General features: G+C 41.0%; 1 protein-coding gene and 1 long non-coding RNA gene across 2 annotated transcripts in view; one reads left to right on the forward strand and one right to left on the reverse strand.

The window, feature by feature from the left end:
* The window catches only part of LOC147268429 (uncharacterized), a 172,319-nt gene extending 171,555 nt beyond the window's left edge, over nucleotides 1-764 (forward strand). Inside the window, exon 7 of the long non-coding RNA XR_015112146.1 lies at nucleotides 712-764. This is a non-coding gene — a long non-coding RNA (uncharacterized LOC147268429). The remainder of the gene's footprint in view (nucleotides 1-711) is intronic.
* The window catches only part of grm4 (glutamate receptor, metabotropic 4), a 174,639-nt gene that overhangs the window by 61,414 nt on the left and 95,085 nt on the right, over nucleotides 1-18,140 (reverse strand). Inside the window, exon 3 of the mRNA XM_086199992.1 lies at nucleotides 16,291-16,507. Coding sequence (XP_086056118.1) covers nucleotides 16,291-16,507 — 217 coding nt within the window. The remainder of the gene's footprint in view (nucleotides 1-16,290; nucleotides 16,508-18,140) is intronic.

Below are 18,140 nucleotides of genomic sequence, written 5' to 3' on the forward strand. Positions count from 1 at the left end.
TTTATAGCGTATGAAAAAAGTTCATTAAGTTGCTGCACCGTCTGAGGGCGGTGGGACAGACACGTTAACAGGTCTTCAAGCCATTGTACACTGTTCACTAAGTTTTTCCGTCATTGAATCACCTGGAAAAGTTGCAAGGGTGACATGCAGAAGTCATGTGAGGTGAGAGGCTTGGTCCCCTCCGCTTTTCTATTTAGTCTGCATACTTCTGTGTGTGTTGGGGCTTTTTTTAGTTCCTTGAGTTGTCTACCTTGTGTTTCTTTGTTACTTTGCCTCAGTCGAGCCCTTTTGCTCCATTTGCCTCCTTGACTGCGTCTCTGTGTTCCAAATCATTTTGCTTCAGGAAATATTCCGACTTTGAGACCTGCTTCAGTCTGTGAGTAATGCATTTGAGTCCCTGGCTTGTGTATCAGATCATTCCATCTATACTTGTACAACTGCGTAACATTCGGTTCCTCAACTCTGTTTATTCTATTACTTTTTACTGAAATTGTTTGGCATCACAGGAACAGGTTTTGTGTTGCTGTGTTATTTCAGGGCGGCGTTCTGGTGCCGCGGTTGGTTCTGTCGCCTCACAGCAAGAAGGGTTTGAATCTGCCCGGCCAGCAGAGTTCACATGTTCTCCCCGTCCACATGGGTTCTCTCCAGATGCTAAAACATCCTCACACTGTGTTTAGTGAGTGTGAATGCTGTTCTGTCTCTGTGTGTCAGGCCTGTGATTGACTGCACATCCATCCAGGGATTACACTGCTTATCCTGTACAGGATCGCGGGGAGCTGGAGCCGATCCCGCGGACATGGGTGAGCGAAGGACGGATGTAAGTGTGTTACTTCCATATTTAGAGTAACAGTTTTCATGCCTCGCTGTGACTGTCTCAGCTTCTTCGGAGCTGTGCCTCTGTGCCTGTATTCATTAACAGTGACACTGCTGTTTTTATATACGCCATCACTTTGCCCTTTTTGTATTTTTGCAGTGCTGCCCATACATGAACTAAAACAGCAGGTGTCCACCCGCCACAGGCACACCGCTTTGTGCTTGTGCAGTTAAAATAGGGCCCCAAGTGTCACTTTGTTCTCAGATAAACACTTTCAGAGGGTGTCTAAATAACTGCTTTAATAACAGCCTCTTTTCTTATTCTTAAGTGGTGGGCTACAGCGAACCCACTTTGCATCAAAGAAGCAAGACGAAGGGAATTCAAAGTGACAGTGATATAATTTCCCATGAAATCTCACACGGGAACATTTTCTCTTCAAGTGCTGCATTTTTGATTTGGCACAATTCAAACATGTTTTTCTTCTTGCATAAAAAAAAAGGCAAACATAGTCAGTAAATGCACAATTTACAAAAACACATAAACACCATATTTTATCATTCAAGCCTCCAGTTAATGATAAACAATGCTTAGCGAAGAGTTTGTACCAACAGCTTTCCATTTAAATTTTAATTACCTCCAAAACCTCTTTAGCATATTTTTATCATTTATTTTTATAGCTTGGAAGTGTTTCTTTAGAAAGTATAACAGCACTTTTCAGTGTTCACAAATATCTCCCCTGTGTGTAACAGTTCAAATTTTGCGCAAATTTATGTGACTAGTTTTTAGCCTTTAATCCATTCAAGTATTGTTCTAACTTCTGTTATGAAAGTTGCCAGTGGTGCACACAAATCATAACTTTTTTTCTTTCTTTTTTTTTTTTTTCCCCTGAAAGCAAAAATTGGATTCGACAGATTTTGGTTTCATGCTCTTTGCATTAACACAAGCCAGAACAATTTGCTACTTTTTCATTTTCCAAAACTGTGGAAATGTAACAAAAATTACAACCATTGCATTATCAGTGGCCACTTTCCTGACTATGTTATCTAATGTAGATATTTACTTTTTTTTCTTTTTTTTTTAACTGCATACAGTTGAAAAGGTGCAGCTCCTATGATTTTAGTGACTCTATGAGCCTGAAATTTAGGCCTCCGAAGGATGAGGGTGATATGGTCACACCGTCCTCTGAAAGAGACATTTTCTGTATGAAGTGTAAATGCTAATATACACCTTGTCTCAACTGTTGACCTTCATATTTTGACCAGCCAGTACATAAAAAAAAACTGCTTATTAGAACCTTAACCATCTTTTTTTTTCCCCCTCAAAAAAGGTAACCACTTGTGTTAGAAACCAGTCCTTCACACGAACAGCGACATCATAAAACATCCTCTCTGCCTCCACCGAGGATGTCATGTTATCACCGGGGTTGGTAACACATCAGGTTGAGGATAGAGGATAATAGAATTAAGGCTGAGGAACAATCAATTAGATTTTGCAACTGATTCAAATCCATATGTAACGACATGGCGTCATCCTGGTGGAGGTATGCGCTCCTCCTCACAGAGCCGTTGCCTCACTTGTGTGCTTGACTCCGCTTGGGGAGTGACAAGCACCAACACTGAGAGCATATTTTAGTCACGGAGAACAGGTGGCTCACCTGGTAGAACGTTTACGTGAAGGCTGGGTCCCTACATCTGTGGCCCGGTGTGAAAGTAGCCCAGGGCTCCTCCTGCATGTCAGTTCCTCACCCCTGCCACTTCCTGTATCTCTCTACTATCCTACCCTGAAGCAGAAACAGCAATAATTTGTTGCATTTTTATATTTTTTCCCAGTGCAGCTCAGGGTATCCCTGACAGTAACACCTATCTATCATCAGAAATGGATGCCAGGATAAATGCAGTGTTAAAAGGCTGCTGCACAGCCATTTCCAGTTCCCAGTTCCACCAGTGAAACCTTTTTACATTTATTTTCACTCTAGCCAGCTCATTGGGAAAACAGCAAAGTCATTACAGCTTCCTCCAGCCAGCTACTCACAACTCAAGTGAGTCTCCAAACGGAGAAACTTTCACATCCACGTTGGATTCCTTCATCCAGTTAATTTTTATAATGCACACTGGCACATTAATTAGTGCGCTAGCCAACACATTAAATATTTGGCCCATTCCTTACAGACATAATTTGATATACTATAAATCGTGGATAAAAGTCAGATATGTTGAAGCTTTAATTGACTGGAAGATTTATGTTTTCCTAAAGTTAATATTTATGTGCATGTTTTTTTTGTAGTTGAATTTAATAAATACTACAATATTGTAGCTGACGGAAAACTAGAGTGGGGTATTAAATTAGAGGATGTTTGGATATACTTGCTGTATTTTGATTAATATGCGGATTTAGATGTGTGCTGTGTCTACTCACACAGTTATAATATTGTCTGTCTACCTTCTGAATTCAGCTTTGCTTTTTATTGTTACCGCAGTGGACAAAAATCCACATTCTGTGGATGTTGTCGCTTAACTGAACAAACTCTGGGTTTTCATTTATTTGCAAATTGGTTTGTATGATTCCTGTGGATTGGTTTAACTCCACCATTACAGAAAAAGACAAATAAGTGGAATATTGTATAAAAGCCATCCTCATTCGCATGCAGAGACAGATATTCTGCTTCTACAATGAAACACATTGAGATCTGACTATTTGATGCTTTATCTTGAAAGCCTCTTCAAGAATTCTGTGGAGAATTTAGACCGTGTGCACACGTTGTTCGTTTCCCCATGTCGACTATAAAAGAACGCTTGATGGAGGAATACAGGCCAAACATAAAACGAATAACAGACGACTCCGGGTTCTAACGCTTTAACAGGTAGATGACGCAGAACTACCAGTTATTCTCATGTTCTGATTTGTATTCAATTTAGGTTTTCATCATTTCGTTAAACGCACACACTCGTTGCGCTGCTTCATATCTTGTGTGAAAACTTGGATGTACCTTTAATCATGTCTCAGCTCAAAAGATTCCTGCATCATTATGCTGCTGCAGATTCAGCAGACTTATTGAGGTCAAGGTAATGCAGCTTTACTTTGGCCTTGTGCAGCACAAAGATGATGGTGAAAGAGGGAGGAGAGACGAGCAGAGAGTCTTTGCAGAGCAGAGCCATTTACATCTGAGCGAGACTTTTTTTTTTTTTTTTTTTTTTCCCCCTCCGCCAAAGTATGGTAATCCTGGATCTGGTTATCCGGACTGGGGAGCAGACCTCGTCAAGCAGGACTACAATTTCAAGTTAGTTGGTCAGCTGTTGGATGCTGTGTTGTAGAGGGCTAATCCCATGGACATGTACGCCAGGCCAGCATGGCAGTCTAATCTGTATTAGAACTGGAGAGCAGGGAACCATGGAGACGAAGACCTAAGAGAAACTCAGCCAACACTTTCATGGATCAGGAGAGGTGATAATCCTCCCATCATTTTATTGTTTTGCAGCTAGCTAGTTTTTGGATTGAATCACACTGTCAGCATTTTTAAATCTTCTGTTCCTCCATTAATCACAAATTCTCTGTGAGCTCTGAAACTGCAGACCATTTGGCCCTTTTTCATCTGTTACCCTCTATTCAACACTTTTATTTGACAGTAGGAAAATGGATTTGTTCACTCGTTTATGCTGCCGTTTTTGAAAGAAAAGAGACCTTATTTTGTTTGAACGGAGCTGCCTCATTCTGGAGTTCAACTGCCATAAAAATTTGTCTGCTGGTGTAGTGGATGACACATTGTGTGTACAGCACAGTGTCTGATTTGGAGTGTTTTGTACCGTTGTGAAATCATAGCGTGCGTGGGAAGGCTACCTGTTGGTGAACGCACTCGCCGCCTAATGGCTGTAGCTCAGGTGAGTGATGATGTTGTCACTAGCTAACAGGTGGATAAACCTTTTAAAATTCATGAAAACTGTACTGAGCCACAGCAAAGAAGAACAGAGTGAAAGAAAGTGAATTAAATATTTGTTAGCCTTTAGAGTTTGACCCACTCTGAATCATTTGTATATCTTGGCAGCTCGGCCGCATAATTGATGCCATTCATTACGAGATTGAGGGGCTTGTTTTTGTGAGGTGAGTGGAGATAGCCAGACCATTGCTGGGAGCAACTTGGACCGCAGTGATTGATAGAAAGCACGCTGCATAAACGCTGGAGTGTCATTTTCCTAAATGCAAGCGAGTTTAGCTCTGTGGGCCGATGCTGGCTTGAGGCAAAGTCATTAATAAACCCTGCAAATGATGATAGCTGTGGTATTGATTGTAGTTTTCACCCTCCACTCCACTGGTCCGTCTTGCTCCTTTGCCTCAATAAACACAGGCATTGAAATTGTTGACCCGGTCTGTCTTCGCCATTGATCATGGCGTTGATGTTGGGACACCAGATTCTCTTTGTTTGCACGGTAGCTTAATCCATTCACAAAGCCGATGGTGGAAAATGGATCGATACAGGAGGAAAATGGAAGTTTGAGATTACAATTTATAGATTTATCCCTGAAAAATGTAGAAACATCCCACCCGGCTCCAACACATGGACCCGCGTATATACAGTACAGTACTACAAGCAAAAAAAAAAAAAGGCGAAGAAGAAGAAGCAGGAAATGCCTCTTATGTTACGAACTCCTGCAGGGACGTGGTGCTCTTCTTCATGGAGATACAATGACAAATGATCACATCCCGAGTCAAATAATTTCATGATGAGTAATTTCGTGATTCCTGCAAGGCTAAATCACTCTATTCCTCATTCAGTGTCAAATTAGAAACTCTCTCTCTCTCTCTCTCTCTCTCACACACACACACACACACACACACACACACACACACTCACTCCAAAATGACTCCAGTTTAATGTCTTCAATAACCCTTAAAATGTAGAATGCCAGCCATTGCCTTTTGTTCAGGTTTTATCCAGAAAGTTCTAAATTTCCATTCCACTTTACTGAGCTGAAATCCGCCCCAGAAAAATAGTGATTATGTTTAACTGTTTAATGGGAAGAAAGAAATCAGTGGCTGTTTATTTGTTTATTTTTTTTAGCCTCTTTCGTACAAAGGATAGACTTTTTTTTTATGGTGTTTACTCAGCCTCCCGCTGTTTATATTTGACACTCTTGGGTTTTTTTGGCTATGAGAAGCAAAAGAAGAAGAAAAAAACAAAAAAAAAGGAATGAAATGTTGAGAGCCAATTATGAATGCCCAACCGGTCAGAAATGCAGCAGACTTGGTGTGGAAAAGCAGAGCGTGGATTGATCGTAATCATTACAGTGTGCACTTATACTGAAAATAATCAGGGTTTTTTTTTAAAAACAAAAAAGTCAAGGAAATTCCCTCCCACGGTGCATTAATGCATAGCTGTGGTCAAAAAAGCTAATGTTACTAATGTTGGACAAACAAACTATAATTCATTCCCTTCAGTCGGTTCTCGATGTTTCGACTCAACATTTTTCATATTTCAGCTCATCTTATGGGCCAGTAGGAATCCTATTTTTTGTCTCACTGTGCAGCCGAATACCATTGGAAGTCTCGATCGGAGAACAGCGTTCATGTTACTTTTTTGCTAAATCTAATTCCATTTCCACCATCAAGGTTATTTCAGCATCGTGTGTGTAAAGATTACTTATCTCCGCAAGTCAGTGGTCGGTTCCCGCCCATGCTTTCCCATCACATAAGGCTCCAGAGCTCCTGCTCAGCCAGCTCTCATGGTAACCTACCCGTGCCTCCCTAGCACAAGGGGGGCTCCACCAGCGGTTCCATGTCAGACCCTCAAGGTCTTTGCGCAGGAACAAAATTGCATTTAAACCCCATTAGAGGAAGCATGATGTTTTAAGAAATTGGTGGGACTCTGTGACAGATAGTGAACACGGAAGGCTAATAGAATTATTATGGATAAAAGACAAAAGGTTGGTTCAATGTTAAAAGGGGCCAAGGACTTACTGCAGGGTCCCTCAGTGGGTGTGTAAATCATCTGTTCATAACAAAATTACTCTCCTACAGACAGTAATAACCCCCCCCTCCCCCGCCCCCCCCCCCCCCCCGTTACAGGCGAGTACCCTCAGTTTACCCTGGAAGGATTCACAATATGTTCACCTCAAATTTGAAAACTGCACACATTTGTTCTAAACACAATCTCTGCCCCTGTCAGTTAAATTGGAAAGACACTGAGAGATTCCTACGTCCACGTTCAACGAGTCACTCCTGCTCTGCTTCAGTTTGGTGAAAATGAGGTTGTGGCTCACTCTTTATGTGACTGCTGTGTGCACCTGTGATGCCTTGTTTGGGTTAAATTCCATTTTGCTCCTTACATATTCATTAAATATGAAACTGTCAGTATTTCCTATAAATCTGAAAACCAACTCATTTAGCTTGTGACCACTTCTGTCAGACTAGGATGGAAATACCGTGACCACTACCTGGACGGGTTTCACAGTTTATTGTCCACACCTTACGATATAATTTACATATTGCAAGTTAGTTTCCATGGTTTGCAAATGTTCCGTTGACAAATCTGAGCGTGCAGCCCTGATTTGTTCATGATTTTATCACGCCGTAATGCGAGTGTGCGTCGAGTGCATCAGCAGGACAGGGGAGAGGAGGAGTGTGACAGACGGAAGACACCAACAATGTTAAAATAGTTTGTCACAATTAAGAAGCGGAATTTCTAACAGAATGGAGAAAGAAGATATTTCAAAGATCAAATAAAGTAGAAAGAATTGGCTAGGTACAAACTAATGTATGCGGTTCTCAACCTGGGGGTCTGGACCCCCACTGGGCTTGCAGAATCGTTTCTGAGAGTCAAAAAATGGTCGGACGAAAAAGTAAAATGTATTTTTAGACTGAAACTGTTATTTTTTTTTATATTATACTGCTTGTAACGGTGAGTAAGACTTCAGAGTGAGTGTGAGAGTCAAAACTATAATAAAACTATGTGAACAGAGGACACTGTTACATTTTTACATGTTAACTGACCAGCTGACCAAAATGGACTTTATTATTCTGTCCGCGGGTATATGAGTGTAAGGTGTGTGGGTACGGGGGGGCCAAGAAGACCAACCTGCATATACTGGGGGGGGGGGGTCATGTTTCAAAAGTTGAAGAAACGCTGTGACTGATTCATCACCATCAAGGCTTTTTCTCCCTCAGGGTTCAACTCCTGCTGCTAAAAAACAGCTGAAAAGACTCAGTCTTTCTGTTTATTTAAACGCTATGAGGCGTTGCCATGGTGAGTTGTGGGATCGGCTGTGGTGAGCTGGTGTGGGCCACAATGCCGGGGATGATTATTCTTTTTTGTCTTTTGTCTTTGGCTTGCCACTTTCAGTTCCACCTTTCATCGCCGGAGTGTTGAAGGACAGGCTGAACAGAGAGAGGAATGGGCGGGGCTGGAATCACAGGAGTTAGCTCATATTTTATGTAGCCTAGCGCTAAAGCCCTGTGTCATATGTATTGATGAATTTGTGGCGCTTACGTCCCTGCTAACCTGAGAATGTAAACTATCGTACACCTTCATATCAGGTGTCCGTGTGATGCAAGCACACTCGACACACCAGGAACACGCAGCTGTGACAACCAGGAACTCGACCCATATGATCACAATTGTTCAGTGCTTGCAAACTCCTCAAGTCCAACCCTTCTCGACAAATACAGTCTACTCTGTGGTTAAAGTACTGCAGTACAAGACAAAGTAATCGCACAAAGGGATGAAAGGAACAAAATGGGACTCATTCTCCCGGGATGGGGACGGGTCAGGAGTATTTTTGTAGTGGTGGGATGAGACAGGAGTGAGAATTCATTACCCTGTCAGCCTGCAGTGTGGAGCTGCTGTGGGAAGAGTGTGTGCATGTGTGTGAGAGCTTTTTTCAGCTTTGATCTATGAGTGGGATTAAAAGGAGAATATGTTTGACTCATAAAATGATCAAAACTGATATAAAAGTAATAGTAGGCTAGTAAAACAAATAGGGATGATGTGTCTGGCTGTGCAATTCCAGACCTTTTACAAAAGACATGAGAGGCAAAGTCTGTCCTACATGAACAAAAATAATGACTCAGTCTACACCACACTTAAAAAAAAAAAAAAAAAAGCTTAGATCCGCAAAAAAAAACTATATGGAGCTCAATCACTTTTCAACATGTTACTTCTTTCCAATACATCACGTCCTCCAAAGTGCAGATGGATTCTCTTTGACTTTCACTTTTATTTGAGTGATTATAGTCCCCTTGTCTTGGCATATGCTAAAATTTATTGCTTTTTTTTCCCTGCTAGGATGGATGACCCAATTTCACCACAGGAATCAATATCTAACTCAATAATCTCAAGACTAATTCTGCTCTACTCCGCCATTGGGTTTGGTAATCCAGATACCACAGGTGCAAAATCAAAAAACTGAATGGGGCGGGGGGTTGAGAAACGTTCCAAAAACCATAGACACAACAGAAAACCAGAACAACAGAAAAATAAATGACTTAGTTGGTTTGCCAGAGTAAGATGACGAAGTTGTAAAACACCCTTGTTCATAGTTGGGGGGTTCCAGATGTAATAATTAACAATATCCACCTCTCCTGGTGATAAGAATCCGAAAACTGGATTCCTGGAAAAGTTGCCAAGTTTGGGAATTATTCTCCGGTTCGTCTGGTTGGTTTCGTGCTCCGGTTCCTCACCATCATGTTCAGGGTCGGAAATAAGTTGGAGGTGAAACTTATACAAACAAATGATGTAATTGAACAAGTGATTTGTGACTCTCCTCAAGACAGATTAAAGTCTGTCTCAGTAAGTCAATTTAATGAGGAGAATCGGAGGTTAATGAGGCAACTTGAGAATAGAATGCGAAGTAGTTAGCAACCAACTGTTAAAAAGCATCTCCTCAGGTTGAGTAGTGTCCTCTCCCCTCCTCCTGCTGTCACGGATATTCTGCTCCTATCGCTGTGTGCTCGTGTAAACACACCATTAGCATGACTGGGTCTGGGTTGGATTTTCTTTTCTTTGTGTGTGTGTGTGTGTGAGGGTGTGTGAGGGTTGTAACTGTACATGTATTCATCCTGAACTGTCATGACATTTTAGATGATGCACTTCAGTGCATGCAGACGTGTAGAGAACACACAACAGCTGTCCGGCTGGAGACCGTTAGCTCGTAGCAACACACGATGCTAAGTTCAGCTCAAAATGATGTCTGACTGAATCATTTAATCTTCAGCGGGTGCAGATTACACAAAGGAGCTAGAAAACTTAATTGCTTCTTTAAAAAAAAAAAAAAAATTGATTGGCTTAAAAAATGAACTGCCCAAAACAGTACAATATGTATACAGTAACTATACAATGTATACAGTAACAGGCAGGGATAATGGAAGGTGTTAGAAACCTTCACTAGCGTATGTTCAACGTGAATTGCTCAGGAATAATTTGGCATGACAAGCTGCACTATCTCAAATCAAAGTGTCGTGGATTATAGAGTATACTGTACAGTTCCATAAAGAGGATTTGAATTGAGCATTTGAGAGTTTGGAAAAGCACATTTGGGCAGTTTTGTTGCTGTTGATACTTTATCTCCATTAGCTTTGGGCTAATAATAACCACTTAAGAGACAAGTTACACTTTTTGTGTGAAGTAACGCTTTTAACACTGAGGGTCAAACAAAACACAATGTTCCTGTCAGCTTTGTCTATCTTTTTTTTTTCCCTTGTAAATCTTTTTTTCTTATTACACGCCAAATCAAGTTTCAATTTCCATTCAACAGTATGTAATTACACCGTAATGACCTTAATTCCTCCTCTCATTTACAAGTAGCAGTTCAATTTGTACCTTTAAATGATCTTTTTAATCCCACAAAACAGGAAGTCATCACAGTAACCACATTTTGCTGATGTAATTGAAGGTATCAGGTTTATCATTATATCTTTATTGAATGATACAATATTGGCGCTAAGGTAATGAGGATAATGTGAAAGGGTTCACAAAGGAAGAGCCTGGTATTGATGTATTCTAATGAAAAGGAGCTGTAGGAATTACAATCTAGATGAGTTCTTCGAGCTGGTAAATTCATATCATTATTCAATATTAGTTCATTTAAATCAGCGTTCTTCTTAACAGCCCGGAAAAATCACATCTTTCAACCACACACACACAACTGTCCATAATTTTAAAGCATGGGGATATTTGGTAGATACAAGATTTCCCACTCAAAAAACATGGTTAATTTCTTGCTTTTTATAACTGTTGAACTTAAATTGATTATTAGGTGCAATCTGATGTAAAAGGAGAGTCATCCGAGCATCACTTATATGCAACACACAGCAGCTTCATGGAAGTTGGTGTTGATATTTTTAGTCCCCCTTTTCTCTTTTTTCTTTTTTCTTTTTTAATTTCCATGCTATTACTGTGTTAGGCTAGCACCCACTTACCTTATCTGTGCCTCGTCACATTATATTTTGGGCCAATTTGTACAGCGTCCCTCTGGGAATTCAGGACAAATTAAATCGAGGCATCAGCTGTAACCTCCCCCAAACCATAATCAATGCTTGGTTTCTTGTGATTGAATCAGGAACATGTAGTTTCTCTCACTGCGTCCTCCATTTGGACATTTACTAATGCAAATTTACATCAGAAATGACTTTTTTTTTTAATCTGGTGATGCGTCTTTTCTTCTCTTCAAGCACAAAAGCACCTGAAGTTTCCCAACAATCTCAAGGAATTGGATCAGCTCAAGTGGATACAGTTATATATCTGGAAGATGTTTCGCCTTTGTTTCCCAGACATAAAACCATATCCAGTTGACCTGATTCAGTTCCTTGAGATACCTACGACCTGGACAAATGAGAATATGCACAGACACTTCCCAACAATCTAAAACTCAAGATCAAAGTTCAAGCAGAATTACTTACGTAAGAAAATTGGATTTTATAATATCTCTGCCTTGGAAGAAACACATTTGTCCCCAAGTAAGAGGAGACGGAGGATAAGCGATGATTACTCCACCATTGGTCTTGACGAATTAAGCGGTGACACGTGATTGTTGAAGCAGATTTTTTTGGCAGGACGTAACTGAGGCACTCAGGGCTGCCTTTTGCAATGTCTCACAATAAAGACAGGACTGGCTGACACGCAACGCAGCGGTGTTGAACTAGAGATGAAGAGGCCATATGGACGGAAGCAGGACCACCGCTGCGATCTCCTCCCCGAGTGTCTGCACTGATTGAGAATACAGATGTTCAAATGTCTGATTTGCGCAAAAAAAGAGGCCGGAGAGAGATCTCACAAATTCAATCATCCTGTGACTTCCCTTCATCCTTAAATCAGACTTGCACAGCCACACTGGTGGCGTGGCTCTGGGGGGGGGCGCTTAATCACTGTCACTTGATGTATCACTTAGGTAAGGAATGAGATTTCTCAACAACTACTGGAAGGATTGCATCGCGATGTTGTGCAGTCACTTGCTGTCCCCAGGGGATGATTTTACATCTTAATTACGTTATCACGTACATGGGCTATAGGGTGCCAGAAGGATGACGTGTTTTTGAGGAGCAGGCGAGAAGTTAGCGTCACCTTTGGTTCTCTCCAGCTCAGACGTTGATGGAATTTGGATTATTGAGGACATTCGTCTCCGGCTAACGGAGGTGTAGTTGGACTGACACTTTTTATTTTATTTTTTTTCCCAGCAAGAAAATCTTCACACATCAGCCTCAGTTTTATGATTTTTTTTTTTTTTTTAGGTTTAAATGTAGTTGTAGATTGAGATTTCTGATTATGTAATTTCATAACAGCAATTTGACATCTTGCCATTAGGTTTTCTACGTGCATTCGTAATCGTCCTCAGTGGGATTGAGCGATGTCAGTCACGTTCGTGCCTGTAATATCACCATGTCAAAATGGTGATTGGTGCGCTTTGCTTTATCAGAACTGATGGGTAAAATGAAAAGACTCAGCTGCTAATTTGTCATATGAACTAAGCTTAACTAAAGCAGCAGTGATAAAAACATGTCACAACCATCACGTCGTGTTATATTTCTGAAGCCCTGGTGAGTTTTGCCCTTCAGGGGCACAGTGTATATTGAATAATGTTTTATACAGTATGTCAACAGTCGGCATCATTAATATTTACAAAGCCTAGTTGTGTTTTTATCCCACTAAAAAATGATCCAGTTGTTCCACATTCAGAGGTCAGTGGATAATACAATATTTACTGCTTTTTGAGTTACATTTACTTCAAATTTGCATTGCCAATGGGTCTTGAGAAATGATTTGCTTTTTAAAATAGGTTGTGAGCAGTCCTGGAGATTTACATCCTCAGCTCAGGACTGAGTGCCACAAACAAATCTTTAGTTTGAATTAGAATACATTTATATTCCAATTTGTAGCTGCTGTGCTTCAAATTTTCCATATAAATGAACATATATCGAGTTGGCTTACATAAAGTTCTTGCCCATACGAGTTCACACAATACTCAGAGGTAAAGCTCTTTGCATTTCACACGATATGGAGTTGTATATAATACATATATACTGTATATATATATATGGAGAATGTGGAGTTTGTTTCTGTAGGGACATTGAACACTGTCGGGTGGATGCAGGCTGAGTGGACTAGGTGTGTTCTACAGGTGTCGCACATAGACTTAGGCTGACCTAGCTCGTGGCTAACCCTCACCTGCTAACTTTTATGTGGGTAAGTAATTTATTTTTAATTTTCATAATTTTGGATCGTTTTTCTGATTATTGTCAGACCAAATGAATCAAATTCAGAGAGTAAGACAAGTCCTGCCTCTACGTTTGTGTGTCTATTTTACAGCTTCAGAGTGAGCTGGCTACTTCCTGTTAGCCCTCTGCTAACTTAAATGCAGGTAATTACTTGTTTGAGTGACTGTGATAGACTTGATCCAAATGTTGTGGAACAGATTCTCATAGTGAGATTAGTCATTTTGTAGCATGTGTGAATGTGTGTGTGTTAAAACTATTTGTCCATAATTTCTCTGCTGGTGCAGTGAGGAGCCTATGAAATGAGCGCATGTTGACATACAGGAGATAAATGTTGCACATAATAGATTCAAGCTAAAGCCCTTTGCTAGTAATTAATGGTCAATTAAAGAAAATAAGTCAGCATATCGCTCGAGCATTGCTAAGGCTTTACTCTCTGTTACCAGGCAAAAAACTGTCTGACTCGGTGTTCTCCTGTTCTTCATTTTGCATTCCCCACGTGTGCTTATTCAACCCAACTCTGCAGCTAATGCTTGTAATCCTCCTCGTCAAACAGGGATGGCAGTTACTCCATTAGCAGGGTTTCTCATGTTGATGTCAGGCAGGCCATTGGTTTGCAAGAGAATCTTGTTAGGGTTCTTATTGACATTGTGTTTCATTAGCTTGATTAATGACATCTATTGGGGCGCGCTCCACAGTAATCAACATCTCTGCAGAGAGAGGCTGTCTGATGTCAAAGTTGGGACTCTCAGCCTCTGCCGCCCGTCACCTCCTGCTTGAGTGGCCTCTCTTCTGTCTTGTGTCTGCCCTCCACAGAATCAAAAATTATTATGCAACAAGAGACTATGACTCAGTCCCCAGATGACTGTTATGAACTCCACATTTCAGAAAGCAGGATTAAAGCAGAGAGTGTTTTTCCTTTTGTTTCATGCTAATGTAAATGCTACATATTACACTCTTAATATGTAAAAATAACTCCACTCATTAACCAGCACTTAAATAGGACAAAAGGTTGCTTGGCTCCATTGTCGTTTTAATGTCTACAAACTCGGAGGCTGTAGACAGTTTGTTTATGAGCGCGAGTTACCAGATGCAAGAGAATGTCACACCTCAAAGACATAAGCCAGTTCGTCAAAATTAATCAAAGCAGATAACGATAACAGAGTGTGAAAATCGTGAGTCATTATCCTGCTGCGCGCGCGCATACACACACACACACATACATACACACACACACACACACACACACAGAGTACCAAGAACAGCAGTGGATTGAATCCAGCAGCTGTGACGAAGCTGGAACGTGACACAGACGGAGGATGTCGCTAGCTAAAGTGCCGTGGTTGAGTCAAGTCGGGTGTCGAGTCCCAGCACCAACAACCCCTGTGACGTGACACATACATCACATGATGTGTTCAAATTAGCAAAATGGTAAATGTGAACTTGTGGACTAAAGCAAGCAACATCCTAATTGAGGGTTGAGGGGGGGGGGGGGGCTGGAATCTATCCTCTCTGTCATTGGGCGAGAGGCGGGGTTCACCCTGGACGGGTCGCCAGTCCATCTAAGGGCCATCGGCAGCATTTAGGGGTTCAGTGTCTTGCTCAAGGATACTTTGACATGGCCAGTGGGGGAAGGGAGGATCGAACCAGCAACCCAGGTGTTGCCAATAGTTTCCCATTAGGAAATCACATACACTGAGGGACTCAGACTCAAGAACAAACCATAATAATAATAATAATACTGACATGTTACTAATATAAATCTGCAATAGGTGATAAAAGCAACATACTGTCGTAGCTGCTGCCAAGGCCTTGAATGACAGGCTGCAAAAATACGAAAAGTTGTCATAACTTTAATGACTTTAGTAGACAGGTTAATAGATCTGACTGCAGTCACTCTTCTGAATATCATTTAATGAATGAGTTGCCCAAATGTATAATTATTGTTATTATATTCTGTCATTCTTCCAGCTGAAACCGCGGTTGAAAGCATGATGATTAACCCATCAATGTTTGATCGCGGGGCACAATAGTTCCCTCACAATGGAGGTGCATTCGATCTAAACAGCAACAATAAAAGATATTGTGGAGTCTGCTTTCGTTAACCACAACAAAAATAAACCCACAGCCCTGTAACAGGGGAAGTCCCGTCGGAAAACTAAAGGCCATGGTGTCTGGGACTTCATCTGGAGGCTGTTAAATGATGGAACTAGCGTGAAGAGACTCTGGAAGAGTAAAGACGATGCCAGGCACACACGACTTGGTGAGTGAGATTTCTTGAAAGTATAAATGCAAAAACATAATTCAACCCCATGTACGCGCTCACTTGCAAATCTTATCACAAGAACAAGGCTTTATTGCTTTGATCAGACCTTGCATTAGTGTTATTGATCCAACAGAGAAGCTCGTCCATCTGAAGAATAAACTTTTCTTTTATACAGATGGTGAAAGTGTTTTGTCTACCTCTGAAAACCTCTCACTATCCACCCATCGAGTTTCTTTTCTTCTCGTCCGCGCATTGATGTCCACATGATCTTTCAGGAATAGCATCCAGGGGAAGTGATTAGTCAGTGCTTTGATACATTGTGATGTCTCCAATACTTTGCGATTATGAAAATACAGTGTGGAACCTGACGTTACCCGCTAAGAAATAAAAAGTAACCCAATAATCCTGCTCCGTGATACTAATTGACTTGCATGCCTCAACACAGTATGTTTGGATGGATAAACTGATATAAATTTGCCCACCCACTTCTCTGCACACAGTAGAGACTTGTACTCACCGTCCTCACGAGACTTCTGAATGAAAGCGTCCACACCGCTCTCCCCGTAGTTCCCCTCTGAGGCCACCGTGGAGACGTAGTTCCAACGCATGGCTTTGACGATGTCGACCATCGCCTGGGCCTGGTAGGTGTCTGGAGGCACCACTCGCGAGAAGAAGTCATAGCGGGTGTTGTCGCTGAGTTCTGGAGCTGTGGAGGCGTAGCTCACCTGGGGGATCTGCACAAGAGGGAGTATAGAAAATTGGATGGAATTCAAAAGAACATGTACTTATTTATTGAGCTCTCAAGGTTCTGCCCTTCAACAGCCGCTTCTCACGTATCATACAATATACAATATTTACAGCGTCAGTATTTCCCATCCATAGATATGCATACATGCCTCCTTTCTAAAAACAGGAGTTGATAAGAACACGACCCCAACTGGAGGAGTTTCTGTTATTAAAAAAAAAAAAAAAAAAGCTCTTCAGATTAATGTTTTTATTGAAAAAATTGAGGAAATAACTCATAAACAACTCATCAGCTTAATGACAATCATGGCGTGGAGAGCACAGTACAGTCACGCTGCACCAACACACCTTTCACTTCTTTTTAAACCATCTTACTTTCCCCCCCCCCAAAAAAAAAAAAATATATATATATATATATGTGTGTGTGTGTGTGTATAAAACACTTCTTAGCTACGTGTAACTCGCACAAACTACTTGCCGCCGGGATTAAACAATAACAATACCTACGACTTTACAGTTTTCCTCGACAGACAATAAAAATCAAGAGCTTTGTGTTGTGTTTGTGATGACTCACTGTGCTCTTGTGTTGATCCAGTCACATTATCATGGTATTCAGTGCTTTGTAAGAGGTAAAAACATTTACTAATAATTTCATTTGGGAAGGACTTTTACAAAAGAAGTGACAAGGTGTGTTACAGTCAATGCAGGTGAATAAATCAGAATTTCAACCGCCGATCCCTGGTAACTCTTACTGGTGTTTGGCTTTGAACACAAATTAACGCTCCACCTCCATTTATATTCACATCGTGACTGTAATTATCATATGCATCTATGTTTAATGCGCATCTGTTTATTGTTTAATGTAAAAATGTTTCTTAAATTGCCAGTATGTGTTTTTTTCTGTCAGAATTTCTGATACATCCTCTTTTTTTATCTCTTAGATTGCAGTTATTTAAATCAGCTATTCAGGAAACATTTTTAATCAAACTAAAATATTTATTTGTTTACTGACAGAGCATCACATGAATTTCAAAATTAAAAAAAAGCAAACACACGCCAAAACATGACCACAGAGACAATCACACAAACACACACACACACACACACACACACACGTGAATGCCTTCACCTTGATTACAGCATGACATCTAAGTGATGAATGTAACAACACAAATTAACACAAGAATAATACAAATTATACCCATTTTTGCAACCCACCCGCAGCAGCAGGCTGGTTAGTTCACGAGCTTCAGTCTCGCTCACTGAAATCAATACCGATATCTTGAAATTACACCAGTTGCTGAATGATTTTTCTTTCCTCCCCAAAAGAACATTCCAAGAAAAGGAAATCACATCACACTTCTAAGCTTTTATCTCCTTGGCATGTTAAGAGGGCGGCATGCCTCAAAGGTAGAGCGGCCGTCTCGCTGGTTTGATCCTCACTTCCCCCGGTGACCATGTCCAAGTGTCCTTGAGCAAGATACTGAACCCCTAATTGCTCCTGATGGCCCTGTGATGGACTGGTGACCTGTCCAGGGTGAACCCCGCCTCTCGCCCAGTGAGCGCTGGGATAGGCTCCAGCCCCCCGTGACACTCAATAGGAATAAGCGGAAAATATAACTC

This window comes from Aulostomus chinensis, chromosome 3 (assembly GCF_037954235.1).
Source record: "Aulostomus chinensis isolate RoL2024-O1b breed Wild chromosome 3, RoL_Achi_v1.0, whole genome shotgun sequence".
Classification (NCBI taxonomy): Eukaryota; Metazoa; Chordata; class Actinopteri; order Syngnathiformes; family Aulostomidae; genus Aulostomus; species Aulostomus chinensis.